The 15,491-nt window shown below is 37.7% G+C and overlaps 2 protein-coding genes across 4 annotated transcripts in view; both read left to right on the forward strand.

The window, feature by feature from the left end:
* Positions 1–113: 113 nt before the first annotated feature.
* LOC126368698 (dynein axonemal assembly factor 5) lies at positions 114–7,279 on the forward strand. Of its 2 annotated transcripts, XM_050012813.1 has the most exons (12): positions 114–872; positions 1,578–1,761; positions 2,014–2,231; positions 2,678–2,835; positions 3,482–3,685; positions 3,992–4,142; positions 4,514–4,678; positions 4,844–5,035; positions 5,420–5,574; positions 5,785–5,977; positions 6,480–6,671; positions 7,054–7,279. In XM_050012813.1, the coding sequence occupies exons 1-12, from the start codon at positions 236–238 to the stop codon at positions 7,185–7,187; spliced, it is 2,583 nt and encodes an 860-aa protein (XP_049868770.1). In that variant the 5' UTR covers positions 114–235; the 3' UTR covers positions 7,188–7,279. The 2 variants fall into 2 exon arrangements, with proteins under 2 accessions (XP_049868770.1, XP_049868771.1); XM_050012814.1 differs by lacking the exons at positions 5,785–5,977; positions 7,054–7,279 and having other exon boundaries at positions 6,480–6,597.
* Positions 7,280–7,755: 476 nt separating this feature from the next.
* LOC126368702 (poly(A)-specific ribonuclease PARN-like) overlaps positions 7,756–15,491 on the forward strand; it is a 39,102-nt gene continuing 31,366 nt past the window's right edge. For both annotated transcript variants that reach the window (XM_050012822.1, XM_050012823.1), the window contains exons 1-7: positions 7,756–7,910; positions 7,992–8,342; positions 8,993–9,122; positions 11,979–12,134; positions 12,455–12,587; positions 13,256–13,377; positions 14,243–14,361. In XM_050012822.1, coding sequence (XP_049868779.1) covers positions 7,892–7,910; positions 7,992–8,342; positions 8,993–9,122; positions 11,979–12,134; positions 12,455–12,587; positions 13,256–13,377; positions 14,243–14,361 — 1,030 coding nt within the window. In that variant the 5' untranslated portion in view covers positions 7,756–7,891. The remainder of the gene's footprint in view (positions 7,911–7,991; positions 8,343–8,992; positions 9,123–11,978; positions 12,135–12,454; positions 12,588–13,255; positions 13,378–14,242; positions 14,362–15,491) is intronic.

A 15,491-nucleotide genomic window follows, 5' to 3' on the forward strand; every position in this document is an offset into this window, starting at 1 on the left:
TTTTTAAGTGTTATAAAGTATCGGACACTACACGTATCGCAACATGGCTTTACTTTAAAATCTCTTGCAATACCAAATCCTGAAAAAAGTAATAATTTGACAATCAGCTGACAGTTGCCATGGGGACAAACTTTGTTTATCAATATCGTTCGTCGCTTGATTTTCTGTTTTGTCGATAAAATAAGCTTGATAAACTTTTTTCACTAAGTTAATATTTGTGAATATTGTGAGCAAAATGTGTGAAGTAAAGCCGAATCTGAAGGATAACCCTCGTGGTGCGTTGGAGCAGTATATTACTGCATTGCAAGGAGAATCTAAAATGGCCCGGAAACAGGCTCTGATAAAGATGAACGAGGAGATATTTGAGAACGAGGCGAACCAGGACTGTGACTTGACGACCGTATTTCCTGAAGTGTATGCCTATGTTCTGAAAAGTTTCTCGGATCCAGCGGAAGCGTGCCGCGACAGCGCGGCAACAATTATAGCAAACTTCATTGACCGGTTACCTCTAAACGACTATTACCTCACCTATATTCTACCTGTAATAGTTCGCCGTATTGGTAACCCAGAGATTGTCGAAGAATCTGAAGAGATACGCCTCATTCTAGTAGAATTACTGCATAAAATATTAGAAAAGTACAAAGTATCATCACTTCTCAGTCCTTTTATCAATGATTTCACCAGTATATTGACTAAGACTAGTACAGACCCATACCCTAAGGTGAAGCTTGAAGCGTGTGAGTGTATAATCCTGCTGACCAAAATCTTGCAAAGAGATTTCCATTTCCAATCAGACAGCTATGTGAAGCCGGTTTTGTCTAATTATTCTCATCAGCATTACAGAGTAAGAGTAGCTGCTGTTAAAGCTATTGGTAAGGAACTTGTAAGGATGGTTTTATTTTCAAAATAAGTTTTACATGAGGGAATAGAAATGAGATTCAATGAATGAGAGATGAGATTCTAGTTCTGTGCAATAAAGTATATTTGATTTGATTTGATTTGATTTGAATAGAATAGGCTACTTGAAAATTTAGTTAAATGACCTAGGTATTTTTAAAAAATATCAATTAAATTTTTTAATAAAATTTGTATGGATGTACTGCCATAGATGTAATTGATATTAGCCAAATGCTGTTCTCATTGTTACTTAATTCACAATTAAAATTTGGAACTAAGTGAAAAATAAAAATGACACTGATTTTTCATTAACTTAGCCTTCCGTTTATAATTTATCTTGACACAGTCATGCATGTACCTAATTAATTTTTAGGCTGACAAGGTAACAGAGACCGTCCTATTTATTTGCTTAATTTATGACTAGTACTCTTGTCAACGGAGTTCTCCTGCAGAGAGAGTACACTATATTTTCTGGACAAGAATAATTACACTAGACTACCTATCACTGTCTCACTGTCTCTCTGACTGTCTATTATACTAGACTTAGTATGAGCGCCATTTGGACTTATCTTAAAAAGAAAACTTACTTACTTTAATCAGGCTACAGAAAAATGTCCAGCCGTGCAGCAGCCCCTGTTGACTGAAATATTGATAATAAATATACTGCTTCTGTTGCCCAGGTGCTATAGTCCTTGCGGGCAACGCGAAGTGCTTCGAGCTATCGATCACGCCTATGGCAGAGAAGCTCTTCGACGAAAATTCGCAGGTCCGCATGCAGGTAACGCAGGAGATCGGCAACTGGATGCTCAACTATAGAGATCGGTATTCCTTCTGGCATCGGATGATACCTCTCTTGTTAACCAGGTGAGAGGCTGTTTTAAATTCGATTGGAGTTTTAATGTGAATTAAATTTGTATGAATCTTACAACATGTAGATAAGCTGCAATTTGCGGATACTCCAGATTTTACTTTCCGAGGTTTTTAGGGCTGTTGTATAACTTTTATTTCAGAGTCCTTTAGCAGTTTTAATACGTCATACCTAGAAACACCTTCAGAGTATACCAATATCGTATGTTGACAAGTATGTATCATCATATCGCTTTACTTTTCTCCCAGCTTGAGCGACGTAATGGAGGACATCAGATCCACAGCAGCGCAATTTTGGGAAGAAATTGGCCGCCAATACATGGAGGAAAACGAAGAGGATCTGAAGAAGAAGACGGACTTTCTCAAAGATGTACCGACCCACTACCCTGATGTAAAGCGCCCCAATCTAGGATGCAGGGTATTGGTGCAATACAATATAGGGAAGATTGTACCGGCAATATGGCGTGGTAAGTTAAGGAGCTATTTACTCGTAGAAATAGATTTTTCTCTGCAGGTCTGCGAATCCTTTCACCGCGAAGGCAAGTTATAGTTCCTAAGGTATGAATAATGTAAGTGTCTTCACGAAAGATGATGGCCCATTATAATAAGCGGGTCGACCCCAGGGCGGTGCGAGGTGTGCCACCGCACCTGGCCCCAAAATCAACCAAGACTGGTTCACCCTGGCCGCAAACTAAAACTTCATCGGGTCAGATTGCAATAGAAAGATTTAAATAGGTAAATTTCGGTGTCCGTAAACTAGTTGAAAAATGTTGTATTTTGAGGAGCTGAGGGGCGCCACTTTGAGGTCTCGCACCACCTTAATATTTTGCTAGGGCTGCTCCTCTATGAAATGCTTAAAATCTTTAGTCCTAATTTTATTTGACCGTTTAAACTCAATGTATCGACTCGGCAGAAATGGAGGGCTGGCAAGAGGACACGCGCCTCCGCTGCGCTCAGCTGCTGTGCTGGCTGATCCTCTGCTCGGAAGAGGGTTGCACTCAACACACCAACACCATCATACGCACCTTGCATCGCGGCGCGGGTGATGACGATCCTAGAGTTATTGCTGAGGTACTTAAAAAATAACTTCGCGCTTGACCACAATCTAACCTGATGGTAAGGATGTGGAGGATGTAGTCTAACATAGCATAAACAGCCCATGTATGTCTCACTGCTGGGCACAGGCATCTCCTCAACCAACTGGGGCTGTATGGAGTATACTCCACCACGCTGTTCCGTTGCGGGTTGGAGGAGGTGTTTTTACCAACGGCTTAACGTGCCCTCCAAATCATTTTACTTTTTCAGACAATCAGGTGATTCAATCCTGCAAAGTCTTTACCCAACAAAGGACAGTCTTAAAAAGTGATTTCGAACCTGGACCTCCAGATCGTGAGCCTAAAACTCTCTAACCCCTAGACCACGGAGGCTGTTGTAGTCTAAGACTTAAGAGGAAAGAACGAGAGATTCTTGATTTGAACTAGATTCAATCAAACCCATCATTCTCGGCAAGCCTATTAGAGTCCAGAATTTTTGTAGTGCTTTATAAAACTTCACAAGATGTGCATTACGTGTATAATGAACGATTCCCGAATGCTACATCTGCCGTAACTTAATCCGTATTTCCTCCAAAATTATTGCAAGAGTCTTTTGTACTTTTGCTACTAGGCCAACTGTCTCCGATCCTCAAATAACAATATTTACCTCTTAAAACATTCAGGTCAAACGAGCATCTGAGCTGTTCGGCTACTTCATAACACCTGAAACCTGGTGGCCATTGTTAGAGGCCGAGATGGACTCGTGGAGCGCCCTCTTTGTCTTGGCCAATATTTTGAAGGGGTCGAAAGCGGAGCTCGTCAAAGAGAAGGCCATGCTTGAGATATGCAAGGAGTTAAGTGACCCCGACAGGTGCAGAGTACGGAAGGTAAGATTTTGTTTTTTTTTAACTTTTCCGTTATTTTGTCTATTTATATTTTATTAATAACAGTATGGATGGGTTTCCATAAAAGCGAAGAGGATCTCTCCTCTTCTTCCTCGTCTTCTCAGACGATTAGAGATCACACAAAGTCGAAGCTACCAATCACCACGAAAGAGAGAGTTACTGAGCGTCTTTTCACATTCTTTTGGTCGATTTTTCCTCTGCTCTCTGCTTTTGTGGAAACCTTCATATTTTCTGTGGACTGTTGATGGTAGTATCTACTTAGATTATTTATTGTATGTCTCCCTGTAGCCTAAGTACCAGACAAATATGCTCCGCGTGACAGAGGCCCTGATGGACCTGTGCGGCGAGGAGTGCACGCCAGTGTTTGAAGAGCTCTTCATCATCAATTTCACTGTCTACGCAATGCCGGTCAATGATGAAATACAGTTTCTCGCATTGGGTAAGTTATTTTTGATCAATGAGTTTCTTGATTTTATTGGTTAACAGCTGTCCTCTGCTACTGCATCTGCTTGGACTTCGGTTGTTTGGGATTTCGCTACAAGTACTCTATGTTCTTTTCAGGAAGGTACCTACCTGCTCTATGTCTTTGGATACTGTCCCACTGGTTCAAAACCCAGGGTCCCTAGATTTCGGTCTGTTTTTGTTACCTTTTCATGCCTAAACTGTTGTAACAAATTAACCGGGCATACTTTTCAGGGACGAACTTGAAGTGTTTACCGTAATAAATCCGAAATACACGTGTTAAAAAGTTTCAAACAAGCCACTATACTAACGCAATCTTAAAACTTAAAAACTATATCTATCTACTAGCAAACCTGGACAAGTTGCGTTTCCACGAAAAGTGCGGGCGTTCTCTGACGAGCCTTTACGAGAAGCACATCCGGCGCGTGCTGGCAGACATCACTAGCGACGCTCTCACCTGGACTGTGCTCACCCCCGACTGCTGTCTTCTCGAGTGCGTCTTGTTGCACGGAAGTAAGTTGTATGGTTCAATTTTAAGAAATACTTAGGCATAATTCCGTTGTTCTTCACTTCTTTTTCGGTTAACTGAACTGTCAAGACATTTTTCTACCTATTTAGGATAGCCATATCGTTGTTGGGATCGGGTACTATTATGTTACTATATATTTTTAATTCTAGGCTACGCAATGGGTGCCCAACTTCACCTGATAGCACCTCTTCTGAAAGAGTGCCTGGCTACTCCCAAAGTGGACCCTGAGGTTAAGCTGAAGATCTTCACGACTCTATCCAAAGCTCTGCTCAATCGACAGAGTAACTTCAAAACCTGTGAGACCGAAAAACTTGAAGCGTTCCTGAAGATTGTCATCGAAGGTAAGGTCATGCGGTAAGGGTTTGTCAGGATAGATTTATTCTGATTACCATTAGCATACTCATTGAGTGTAGGGTTTTGGTCAGACTGTCACTTCTTTTATTTTATTTAGTAGATTTATTTAGACCTCACTGAAACTTAGAAATAAAGACTATTTAAAAACCCATGTAGCTGTTGGTCAGCAATGGCCTGAAAACTATGGCTACTAACCCAGAAACCTTTATGATCCGCTGCTGTGAAGTTGAAATGGGAGCATCAATGTCAGAAAATAGTTTCGTTATGTTATCTGATGTCGATGAATTAGAAGAATCGGACTCTACCTACTTCAGTCTCCAAGCAGTTGGACATATGCATCATTTCTTAATTATCTCAAATGCTTTCTTCAGAAGTGATAATGACCAACTTGGTGTGGACTCCGGGGCGCACAGCCGAGGCTATCCGGACAGCCGCCGTCGCCTGTCTCTGCTCCGCCATGCAGGGGGATGTGGAAGAAGACAAGATTAACGTCGAGAAGGGCGGTGATGGGGATAAGAATGAAAAGGTAATTGAATGAAAAGGAAATAGAATGGAGAGTCTATTATTTCTTACGTAACGTAATATAATCGTCTTTTCCACGTGTCGTGGAACTTGCTGCATAAGTCAACACGGATTATGTGCTCGTGAACATGATGGACTTCCGAAAATTCGTACAAATGAAAATTGCAGGCACCTTTATCGAAAATCAGTCATAGGTAATTGTTTTCTATTACAGGAAGTAAATCTGTTCCCTTCCAAGGAATCTTTAGAACCGTTCCTGGAACAAATGGTTCCACTGCTGGTGGGTCTTTTGGACGACAACTCGACGTTGACTCGTCAACACGCTTTGCGATGCGTGTGCTGTCTCGCCATCCTGGCTAGACGACGTGGCTGCTTTACTGCGGAGATCTTGCATAAAATATACTTCCGTAAGGCATTTATTGCTTCGTCATTACTTTCATAAGTATGTGTTGTGTTGTGTGTTGCAATACGTGCAATAATGCCGCCCAAGTTGTACTGTATCCAAGTCTTCTTATGTCTGATTGTTAAAATTAAGTTATGTGCAACAAAGTATATTTGATTTGATTTACATAAAAGTGTTTTGAATAGTCTTATAAAGGACATCCAAAAAACGAATTAGCCGTGATGTTAAAGGCAGAAAAGAAAGTCAAATATGGATAGGTATTCGCCTCAAACGTAGAGTAGAAATCCATATTTCAACAGTTTATCTATTTCAACATTCAGAATAGGTATATAAGTCCTACTCTTTACCAGGAGAAGGAGATAAGCGGAAACGTGCGGCATCGGTCAATCATAGCGTGCGGGAGAGCGGGATAGGAGACGCTCTGTCCTTCGCGGTGATTGGTTGATTCTTCCCTCGTCTCCTTTCCTCCGCTTTACTAGAAACCCACATTTTGTCCAATTCCACAGCGGTCCTAAAGCGCTTGGATGACAGCAGCGATAAAGTGCGCTCGTTCGCAGTGAAGACCATCTGTGCTCTGTTCAAAAACCGCCCCGAGCCGTACGACCTGACGGTGTTCAACGCTCATGTGGACGCTATGTATAGCGCCATGCTCATACACTTAGATGACGCCGACGAGGGCTTCCGCAAGGAGATGCTTGGTATGAATCGCAACATTAATTTTAATAGGCTGAAATAGGCATAATCTATTTTCAAGTAGTATATAAAATGCTATGTTTGTTTATTGGGTGAATTTTAAATCACCGGAAGTCAATATCATTTATGTGGTGACGCAAAAATACCCCAGAATCTTTTGTCTTTTTTGTTAGTATCCGGTTGGAACATTGTTACCAGTTTGCGTAAGTTCTACCTAACTGGATTTAAAAAGACAAAATAATTTAATATTTTTGCAGCGACACGAATGATATTGACTTCCAGTGCTCAGAAAATCCTGATTCACCCTTTCTTTTACCAACATTGCCAATTTAATACTCGGATTTGCCTGTACTCAGCTTTTCTTACTTTTATTTTAATTTATTACAGATGCCGTTTTATCTGTCAGTGACGTAGATCCCAAGTTGCTTATGAGGAAGGTGAAAGCGAATATTCATATTTACAGGAACAAATCCGCCTACGAACGCTTGTCTAGTCATTTAGAGAAACTTATTATAGCTTAATTTAAACCAAAGATGTGCCTTTCTACATTATTATAATTAGTTCATTTGAAGTTTTAGTTTGGTGTCGAAGGGGATTCAGATTTATTGTCCTAATGCGCTCTTAGTTTTATTATGATGAAATAAAACTTAAAAGTTACTTTATTTCTTTTATTTACTCCTGCCCTGTTTCTGTTGGAAATAGTGAGAAGAATGAGCGTGTTGCTCTATGCTTTCTATACATTTTTATAGGAATATTAAACCACGGGAACATTAATGTATACATTTATTATTATATTGCACGAAAGTAATAAGCACTAACTTACATAAACTGAACCTCAGAACACCTAAAAGATTTGCAAAGATCAAAAGATATTTAATTTAAAAAGAGCCGGTCCGTAGAGGTCCGTGTTATTCTATGGCAAAGAGGCGTAAGCGCGAAAAATTTTTTACCAATGGCTAAAAGAAATGGTTTTCAGGATATTTTTATAATTTATTTTTGTCGGGAAACTACCTAAATTGTAGAATATTGTACAGTGGTACCACAGCACCATGAATTAAAAAAAACAAAATGTCACATTTGTGCTTGTGCTCGAAAGGCGCGCTGTAGATTTTTTGTGTATTGTCTGAGAATTTCTGTTTTTATTAACAATTAAAGGAAATTACGACATCTAAATCATCTAAATGATAGGATATTAAGACGCGAATCACTACAAACCTCTTTTGCTATGGAGGTCACTCGTAAAAGTACGTATATTTTGTAAATTTCGAATTTAAATGATGCACACTTTGTTCTTATTTTATTTTGGGTTATTTTTATTTTTCCAGATTTCAAAGATACGCTGCCATTGGTAGCGGAATCTATAGATAAAGCGGACTTTCTAGTCATAGATGCGGAGTTTACTGGTCTGATAAATGGACGAGACGTGACTTTATTCTCGACTCCTGAAGAATACTATCTTACTGTTTTAAAAGGATGTAGTGACTTTCTGTTGATTCAGTTTGGCTTGTGTGCATTCTACTGGGATCAGGAAGAGAATCACTACATGAATGATGCATATAATTTCTATCTGTTCCCGAGAGGACGGCCAGGCCCTGAGAAGATGTTTCTATGCCAAAGTTCAAGCTTAGATTTTCTATCGGCACAGGGTTTTGACTTCAATAAATTGATTAAAGAAGGTAACTAAATGATTAAACTCTTTTTGTTCCTTATAAAATTAGGTACATTGTTAATTTATATTAGTTTGGTATTTATTGTTTTACAATACAATACGATACAAAAATGCTTTATTGCGCATATAAACACAACTCTAAAAACAATCACAAATGTGACAGGAGAAGTACAATCGGCGGCCTTATTGCTAAATAGCAATTTCTTCCAGGCAACTTACCAGTTTTACTATTTACTTTTTACCTTGCCATCTTTAAAATGATGATGGGCTTAGAGCACCTCCAAATGTATGTTTCATGGGGAATAAAAATTGAAATTCAGATGGTTTTATATACTTAAATGTTTTAAAAGTTTTTTAATTTATTATCTGTCTTATATGGTGTTAAATATCGAAATTTGTTTACATGTCTATTATACACTAACAACTTCCTTTCACATGTCTATATTAATTATAATATACTTTGCATGTACCTCATCTTGATTTTGTTATGATTGTTAATCTGTTACTATGATAATCAATAAATCTGCAGTGCACAGTAAAACTTTTTAAGTTTGTACTGTATTAAATATAAAAATGTGGTTTGCAATTGTTTATATTAATTAAAAAAGAAATAATAATGTATATTTAGTGTCATAATTGTCATTATCTTCTTTACAGGCATTTCATATATGTCAGAACCAGATGAGACACGGATACGGGAGTTTCTCCATGAGAAACAGAAATCATATAACAGGGAGTCTAAAATCACCATCCCTGATGAGAATAAAGAACAAATTGAAGATATCTGGTATGTACGATTTAGTTAAGTCAAATTCACTCGTCAACCAGCGTAAAATGCATTAAGATATGTTCTAGGGGTTAAAAAGGCCATATTGAAACAATTCATCTAAAAAGCAATATTGCAATTTGACATTTGCAAATATAAAAGTAAGTGTGGAATGTCAAATAGCAAAAGGAGATCATCGGATTTCGGCCCAGAAGTCAAAGTGCCGGCCAAAAAATAATTTTGCTATATTTCGTTAGACCTTATCCGTCTGAGTATTTATTACTATGGCACCAAAGCTGTAGGGTCAATATCTTCGGTTTTATTCGAATTAAAAGAACTGTATTTTTCATACATTTTTGGTTAAAATGTAAAGTGCCGGCCAAGTAACAATAATGGTATATATCCTTAGAACTTATCCATCTGAGCATTTATTACTATGGCACCAAAGCCGTAGCGTCAATATTTCTGTTTTTATTCGAATTAAAAAATAAACTTGTATTTTTCATACATTTTGGTGAAAATGTGAAGTGCCGGCCAAGAAACAATATTGGTATATCCCGTTAAAACTTATCCCTTTGACCATTTATTATTATGGCACCAAACGTCTATGACCATTATTTCGGCTTTTATTGGACTTTACGTTTTAGTTTCTAAGTGAAAAGTGCCGGTCAGCAAAAACACATGTCAAAACTATCGAGAAGATACCTGTAAACATTATTCACTATGACAATAAACGTGTATGACCATTAGTTTGGCTGTTGTTGGATTTTTAAAATCTCGATTCTTGATTTATTTTGTTATAAAATAAAATATGACAGGCGCGTTATTTAAAGGATCGTCAGAATGTTTATTACTATGACATTAAACGTCTATGACCACTATTTTGAACTCAATTAGATTTCTCAAAAATCTGGAGTTTTCATAGATACCTACACTTTGGCGAAAAAAGTTTTATCTGGCGATAATGCAGGTAAAGGCGTAATATCGTGGTCGTCTTTGGACACATTTTTATTAATCAAAAATAGGTTTTCGTTTGACCACTATCTCACCTGATGATATTACACGCTTTAGAAGCTTATTTTTTTTAAGAAAAGTGAGGTACGATGCTATGTCGGCCGAGTAGCACCAGGACATTGTGATCGGCATACATGCAAAGTACAACTGCCCGACTCCTGTCTTCCCTAACAGCTACTTCAGACGTCATGCCAAAATACGAGTTTCGTCACTAGATGGCAAGCTTATCTTTGGAGGGTGATAACCATCTACAGTCAAGATGAATCAATACCATAATTCGACCTAAACTTAGGCCGTAACGTTGAGTCGAATGCAAAAACTACAGCCAACGTCATATCTAAAATCAGATAGTATTAATATAGAAGTTCACCTAACAACACACAAAACAAAAACACAAAGTATTTATCTGACTAATAACTAGTCAAAGGGAAAGCTCTGCTTATTGTCATTGTTAAAATGTATATAAAAAAGATTTTTTTAAAAAGTCTAATAAAAGCCAAAGTCGATATTTGGTAATATAGTAAAAAAATACGTTTCAAGTCGTTTACCAAAAGATTTGACTTATTTTGTTTCGCTGGCTGACATTTTCCCATTTGAACCAAAAACGGAAAGAGAGACGAATAAAAGTCAAAATAATGGTCAAAAATGTTTTGCGCCAGATTATTAAATGTTCTAAAGGTCCTTTGTAATCCGCCGTACCGCAAGTTTTGCCTAAAGCACTTTATTTTTAAACAAAACAAAAAAGAAATCAAGATTTTTAAAATACAATAAAAGGCAAACTAATGGTCATACACGTTTGGCGCTATAGAAAAAAATGTTAACAGGCATCTACTCGATACTCTCAACATGGTATTTTTGGTGGTCGGCACTTTTCACATTTGAACTAAAACGTAAATTCCAATAAAAGTCAAAATTATGGTCATAGATATTTGGTGTCATATTAAAAAATATTGAGAAGCAACTATTAGACAGATTTGACGTATTTAATTCGATTGCCGGCATTTTAACATATTAACCAAAACGGAAAGGCCAATAAACGTCAAAATAATGGTCATAGAAGTTTGGCGCCATACTAATAAATGTTCTAACGGTCCTTTGTAATACGCCTGTATCCCTTTTATTCCCAACGGACATAAAATTTTTTTTTACAAAATGTATGAAAAATGGAAATTTTTAAAATCCAATTAAAGCCAAACTAATGGTCATACACGTTTGGTGTCATAGTAAAAAATGTTCACAGCAATGTACTCGAAAGGTTCGACACATTTTTTTTCTCTGGCCGGCACTTTCGAATTTGGGCCGGCCAAAGTATGGAGAGCCGATGATCTCCTTTATTTTTTAGATGCATAGTCTAGTTTCCAACTAGTCAAATCAGTTACTTCTTACTTAACGTCACAACACTAAATTACTATGGAATTTGTATGAAAAAGCACATTGTGACATAGAAAAAAACATGATAAAATATCAGACTTATTATTACGTTTTTCTTTATTAAAATTCATAAATAAGTTGAATAGAAGAAAGAAAACGATTTTCTTTAGTTTTAAACCTGTCTATATTCAGTAATCACAATTTCATAATTTATTTTCAACCTAGTACATGACCCAATATGGCCTTTTTAATCCCTCTGTAATTGTGATAACAATGTCATTAAGTCAATATAATACAATTTAACACATATTTTTTACAATATTTTATAGGTGCAATTATTTTATCATAATCTCTCTTCCTAGTGTTATCCCGTTTTTCACAGGGTTTTTTTACAGAACCAACTGCCTGTCTGTCCTTCCGACCCGATGGGAAAACCAGCCCGGTTTAAGTTAGGGTTAGGTTATTTAATCATAATCTTGTATATCTTTGCAGTGCGAAAGTGCGCAAGTTCGTTGATGAGAAGAAAGATAATGAGATGGAGGTGGACCGGTGCAATGCATTCATCCGACGGCTGCTCTTTCAGGAGTTGGGCTCTCGCTTCAAGAATGAAATAGTTGTGGAGACCAAGGTTCTGGAGAATAAGAACAGGTAAGACTGCTTCCTATTTGGTGTTATTATTTTATTTGTGTTAACATTACTTTGTACATGTCTTAATTTTCGGTTTTTTCGTCACACTTTTTTGCATGTTGTTTTTAAAAATATATGTTGTGTAAAAATTATATGTTGTAAAACTGTAAAGTAGGTCTTAAATTCACAGTGCAGAGATAGGGGAGGACTATCAGTCCAAAATATTATGAAGTTGAATTTATTTGTTATAATATTTTATACACTTTATAATGTAAAAGGTATGTAAGTATTACTTCATTCTGTGGTGAAAAAAAGTTATTTTTAAATTTATTTCGGTTCAGGATACTGAAAGTGACGCGGGTAACTTCGGAGAGTGATCGCAGAAACCATGACATGATGAAGGTGGAGCGCGAGTGGGAGGAGTTTGAAGAGGCCGTCGGGTTTGCCAGGGTCGCCAGGATGATCAGCATGTCGGTAAGTCACTGCGTAGCATAGTATTCTCTCTGCTGTCCTTAAGGCTTAAAAATTAAGTTGTACTAGGTAGTGTTATATTATTTTATATGAAATGGACAGCACAAATAGACTGGTACCCCCGGGATGAAACAACCTCCCAAAAAGCTTAGAGAAGAGCAGCCAAAGATCGCCGCATTTGGAAAAGCCTATGTCCCAGGACATCCTGGCAGGGTTTCTATGTCGCTGACATTGGCTAAGTAATCGATAAAAAAATCATAGAAATCAATGTTAAATCAGAGAATAAAGGGCTTTTTTATTTTATTGTTTTTTTTTTAAGTAGTATTGTAGCACTTCTTGTACATACAACCTATTTCAATCTTAGTTTGCGAAAATATTGGAACAAAATGTGACTATCAATACAATACACAATACTCCCATTAATCTATGCTTGTATGAAAATGTTGCGTATTTATAGTACTATGTTAGTGATCCCTTATCACCATAGGGTTCATCATATCCAATTTTGGACTTCGTATCAACAGTGGCTGCAAGTTGTCTTTGATTACTTGTGGCTCTGCCCACCCCATTAGGGATTACGTGCGTGAGTTTATGTATGTTATGTAAGTATGTAAGTTAGTGAAGTATTTTTTTTAAATAAATAATTGTTTAGTATTATTCTTTTGTTTTAGGAAAAGTTGGTGATCGGACACAACATGCTCCTTGACCTGGTGCACACTCTGAACCACTTCTTCCAGCCGCTGCCGCTGGACTACAAGACTTTCAAGGAGTTCGCTCACTGCATGTTTCCGAAGTAAGTACTCGACAGAACAGATGTAAAATTAAAATTCACTAAAAAAACATTTTTTTTTAATTAAAGTTCTCCTTACATTGTATGACAGTGGGACGAAAATAAGGCTTTCTTATTTGTTGTGAAATAATAAATAGTAAAGGCTGCAAAAGATCGCGAAGAGTGTTAATCTACCTACATCTCAACAGGGGACAATAGGATTATTTTTTTAAATACTAAATAAATACTTAATGGTGCTAATTCCTGTAAATACCATCTAATTTTATTTTAAGTTATATCTGTCATTTTCTTATCCGCCGAAAAGGAAAGGGACGGGTAATTGACAAGCATAAAATTTATGAAACATACGTCAATTTTAAGCACAAATCTAAACCAACCGTCTAAAAATTTTACATCAGTCAATAACCCGACACATTCATTTACTCATTCTTCCTAAAATTAAGAGCTGTGAATCATCCGTCCCTTTCCTTTTCGACGGGTATGAAAATGACGGATATAACTTAAAATAAAATTAGGCGGTGTTTGCAGGAATCGGGGCCAATATGTAAATATTATTAAATATTAAATTTATTAAATACTAAATTGCTCAGGGAGGTAATATTGCAATTTGACATTTGCGCTTATAAAAGTAATTGCGTAATCCAAGCAAATGTCAAATAGCTTTTTTAGATGAATTGCTTCGATGTGGCCATTTTACATGCGCTTTTATATGCACAAATATCAAATTGCAACATTGCTTTCTTAGATGAATGTCCCCACCGGGAATCGGACCCAGGACCGTGACCTTGTATTGTGAGCCTAACGCTCAACCACTGGACCATGGAGGTCGTCGTTGTTGTAAGTAATGTAAGTGCATGTATCTTTGCAGGTTATTAGACACGAAGTATATGTCCAGCCTGTCTCCGTTCAAGGAGAAGGTCAACTCGAGCGTGCTGCCGCATCTACTCACCTCGCTGTCTGAGCCGCCCTTCTCGCTGCCCAAAGCAGGTACTTAAAAACTTTTCAAGGAAGTTCACGTGAACGAAGTACTCATCATCATCATCATCATCAGCCCATTAACGTCCCCACTGCTGGGGCACGGGCCTTCCCTATGGATAGATAGGGAGATCGGGCCTTAAACCACCACGCGGGCCCAGTGCGGATTGGTGGTTATTAACGACTGCTAATACAGCCGGGACCAACGGCTTAAAGTGCCTTCCGAAGCACGGAGGAGCTCGAGATGAAAACTTTTTTTTGTGGTCACCCATCCTATGACCGGCCTTTGCGAAAGTTGCTTAACTTCAACAATCGCAGACCGAGCGCGTTTACCGCTGCGCCACCGAGCTCCTCAACGAACGAAGTACTAGACTAGCTTAATTTGGATGAATATTCGTGATCTCATGTGTTAGTAAACTCTACAATAAAACGTAAATATTAGTAACATACCCAGTTTTAATCAGTAAATGTTAAGTACCTCAAATATCACTCTTATTACGGAAACCAAATATTATTACTACAAATTATAATAAAAAATATTAATACAAAAGAATACAACAAAATAATAGTCTTTCAGTTTTCGCTTCTCTCGACAATAATCGTCTTCACTTGTTTTTCTTTCCTCGAAGTCGCAGACGGAAAACCGCCAAAACGTTTTTCTCTTAAAAATTGACGTGACGTTCCTTTTTTGAAATTGCCAACATATGTGTATTTATATATAGAGGTACTATTACAAATGAGACGTCATTACAGGGTCTTCTTACCTTTTGACAGGTTTGACAGGTGATTTGACAGGTTCGATATTTTACAGAAACGACAGTCACATACCTCCGTAAATGCATTTCTCGGGAATGAGGGTTTCCTCACGATGTTTTCTTCCACAGATGAGCACGTGATAATCATTTATGATCCAAACATGAATTCGAAAACAAATTCCACAATCATTGGTTTAGGCCTGTGCTGGATTCAAACCTGCGACCTCAAAGTGAGAGGCAAGCGTTCTACCACCTGGGCTACCATGGCTCACACAAACACATCAATTACTATAAATAAGACAAAAGGAGTATGATCATCGGCGGCCGTATGGTTAATTCATTATGATTATTCTGACAGCCTCTGTGGTCTAGTGGTTAGAGCGTTAG

The sequence above is a fragment of the Pectinophora gossypiella genome, chromosome 8 (assembly GCF_024362695.1).
Source record: "Pectinophora gossypiella chromosome 8, ilPecGoss1.1, whole genome shotgun sequence".
NCBI lineage: Eukaryota > Metazoa > Arthropoda > Insecta > Lepidoptera > Gelechiidae > Pectinophora > Pectinophora gossypiella.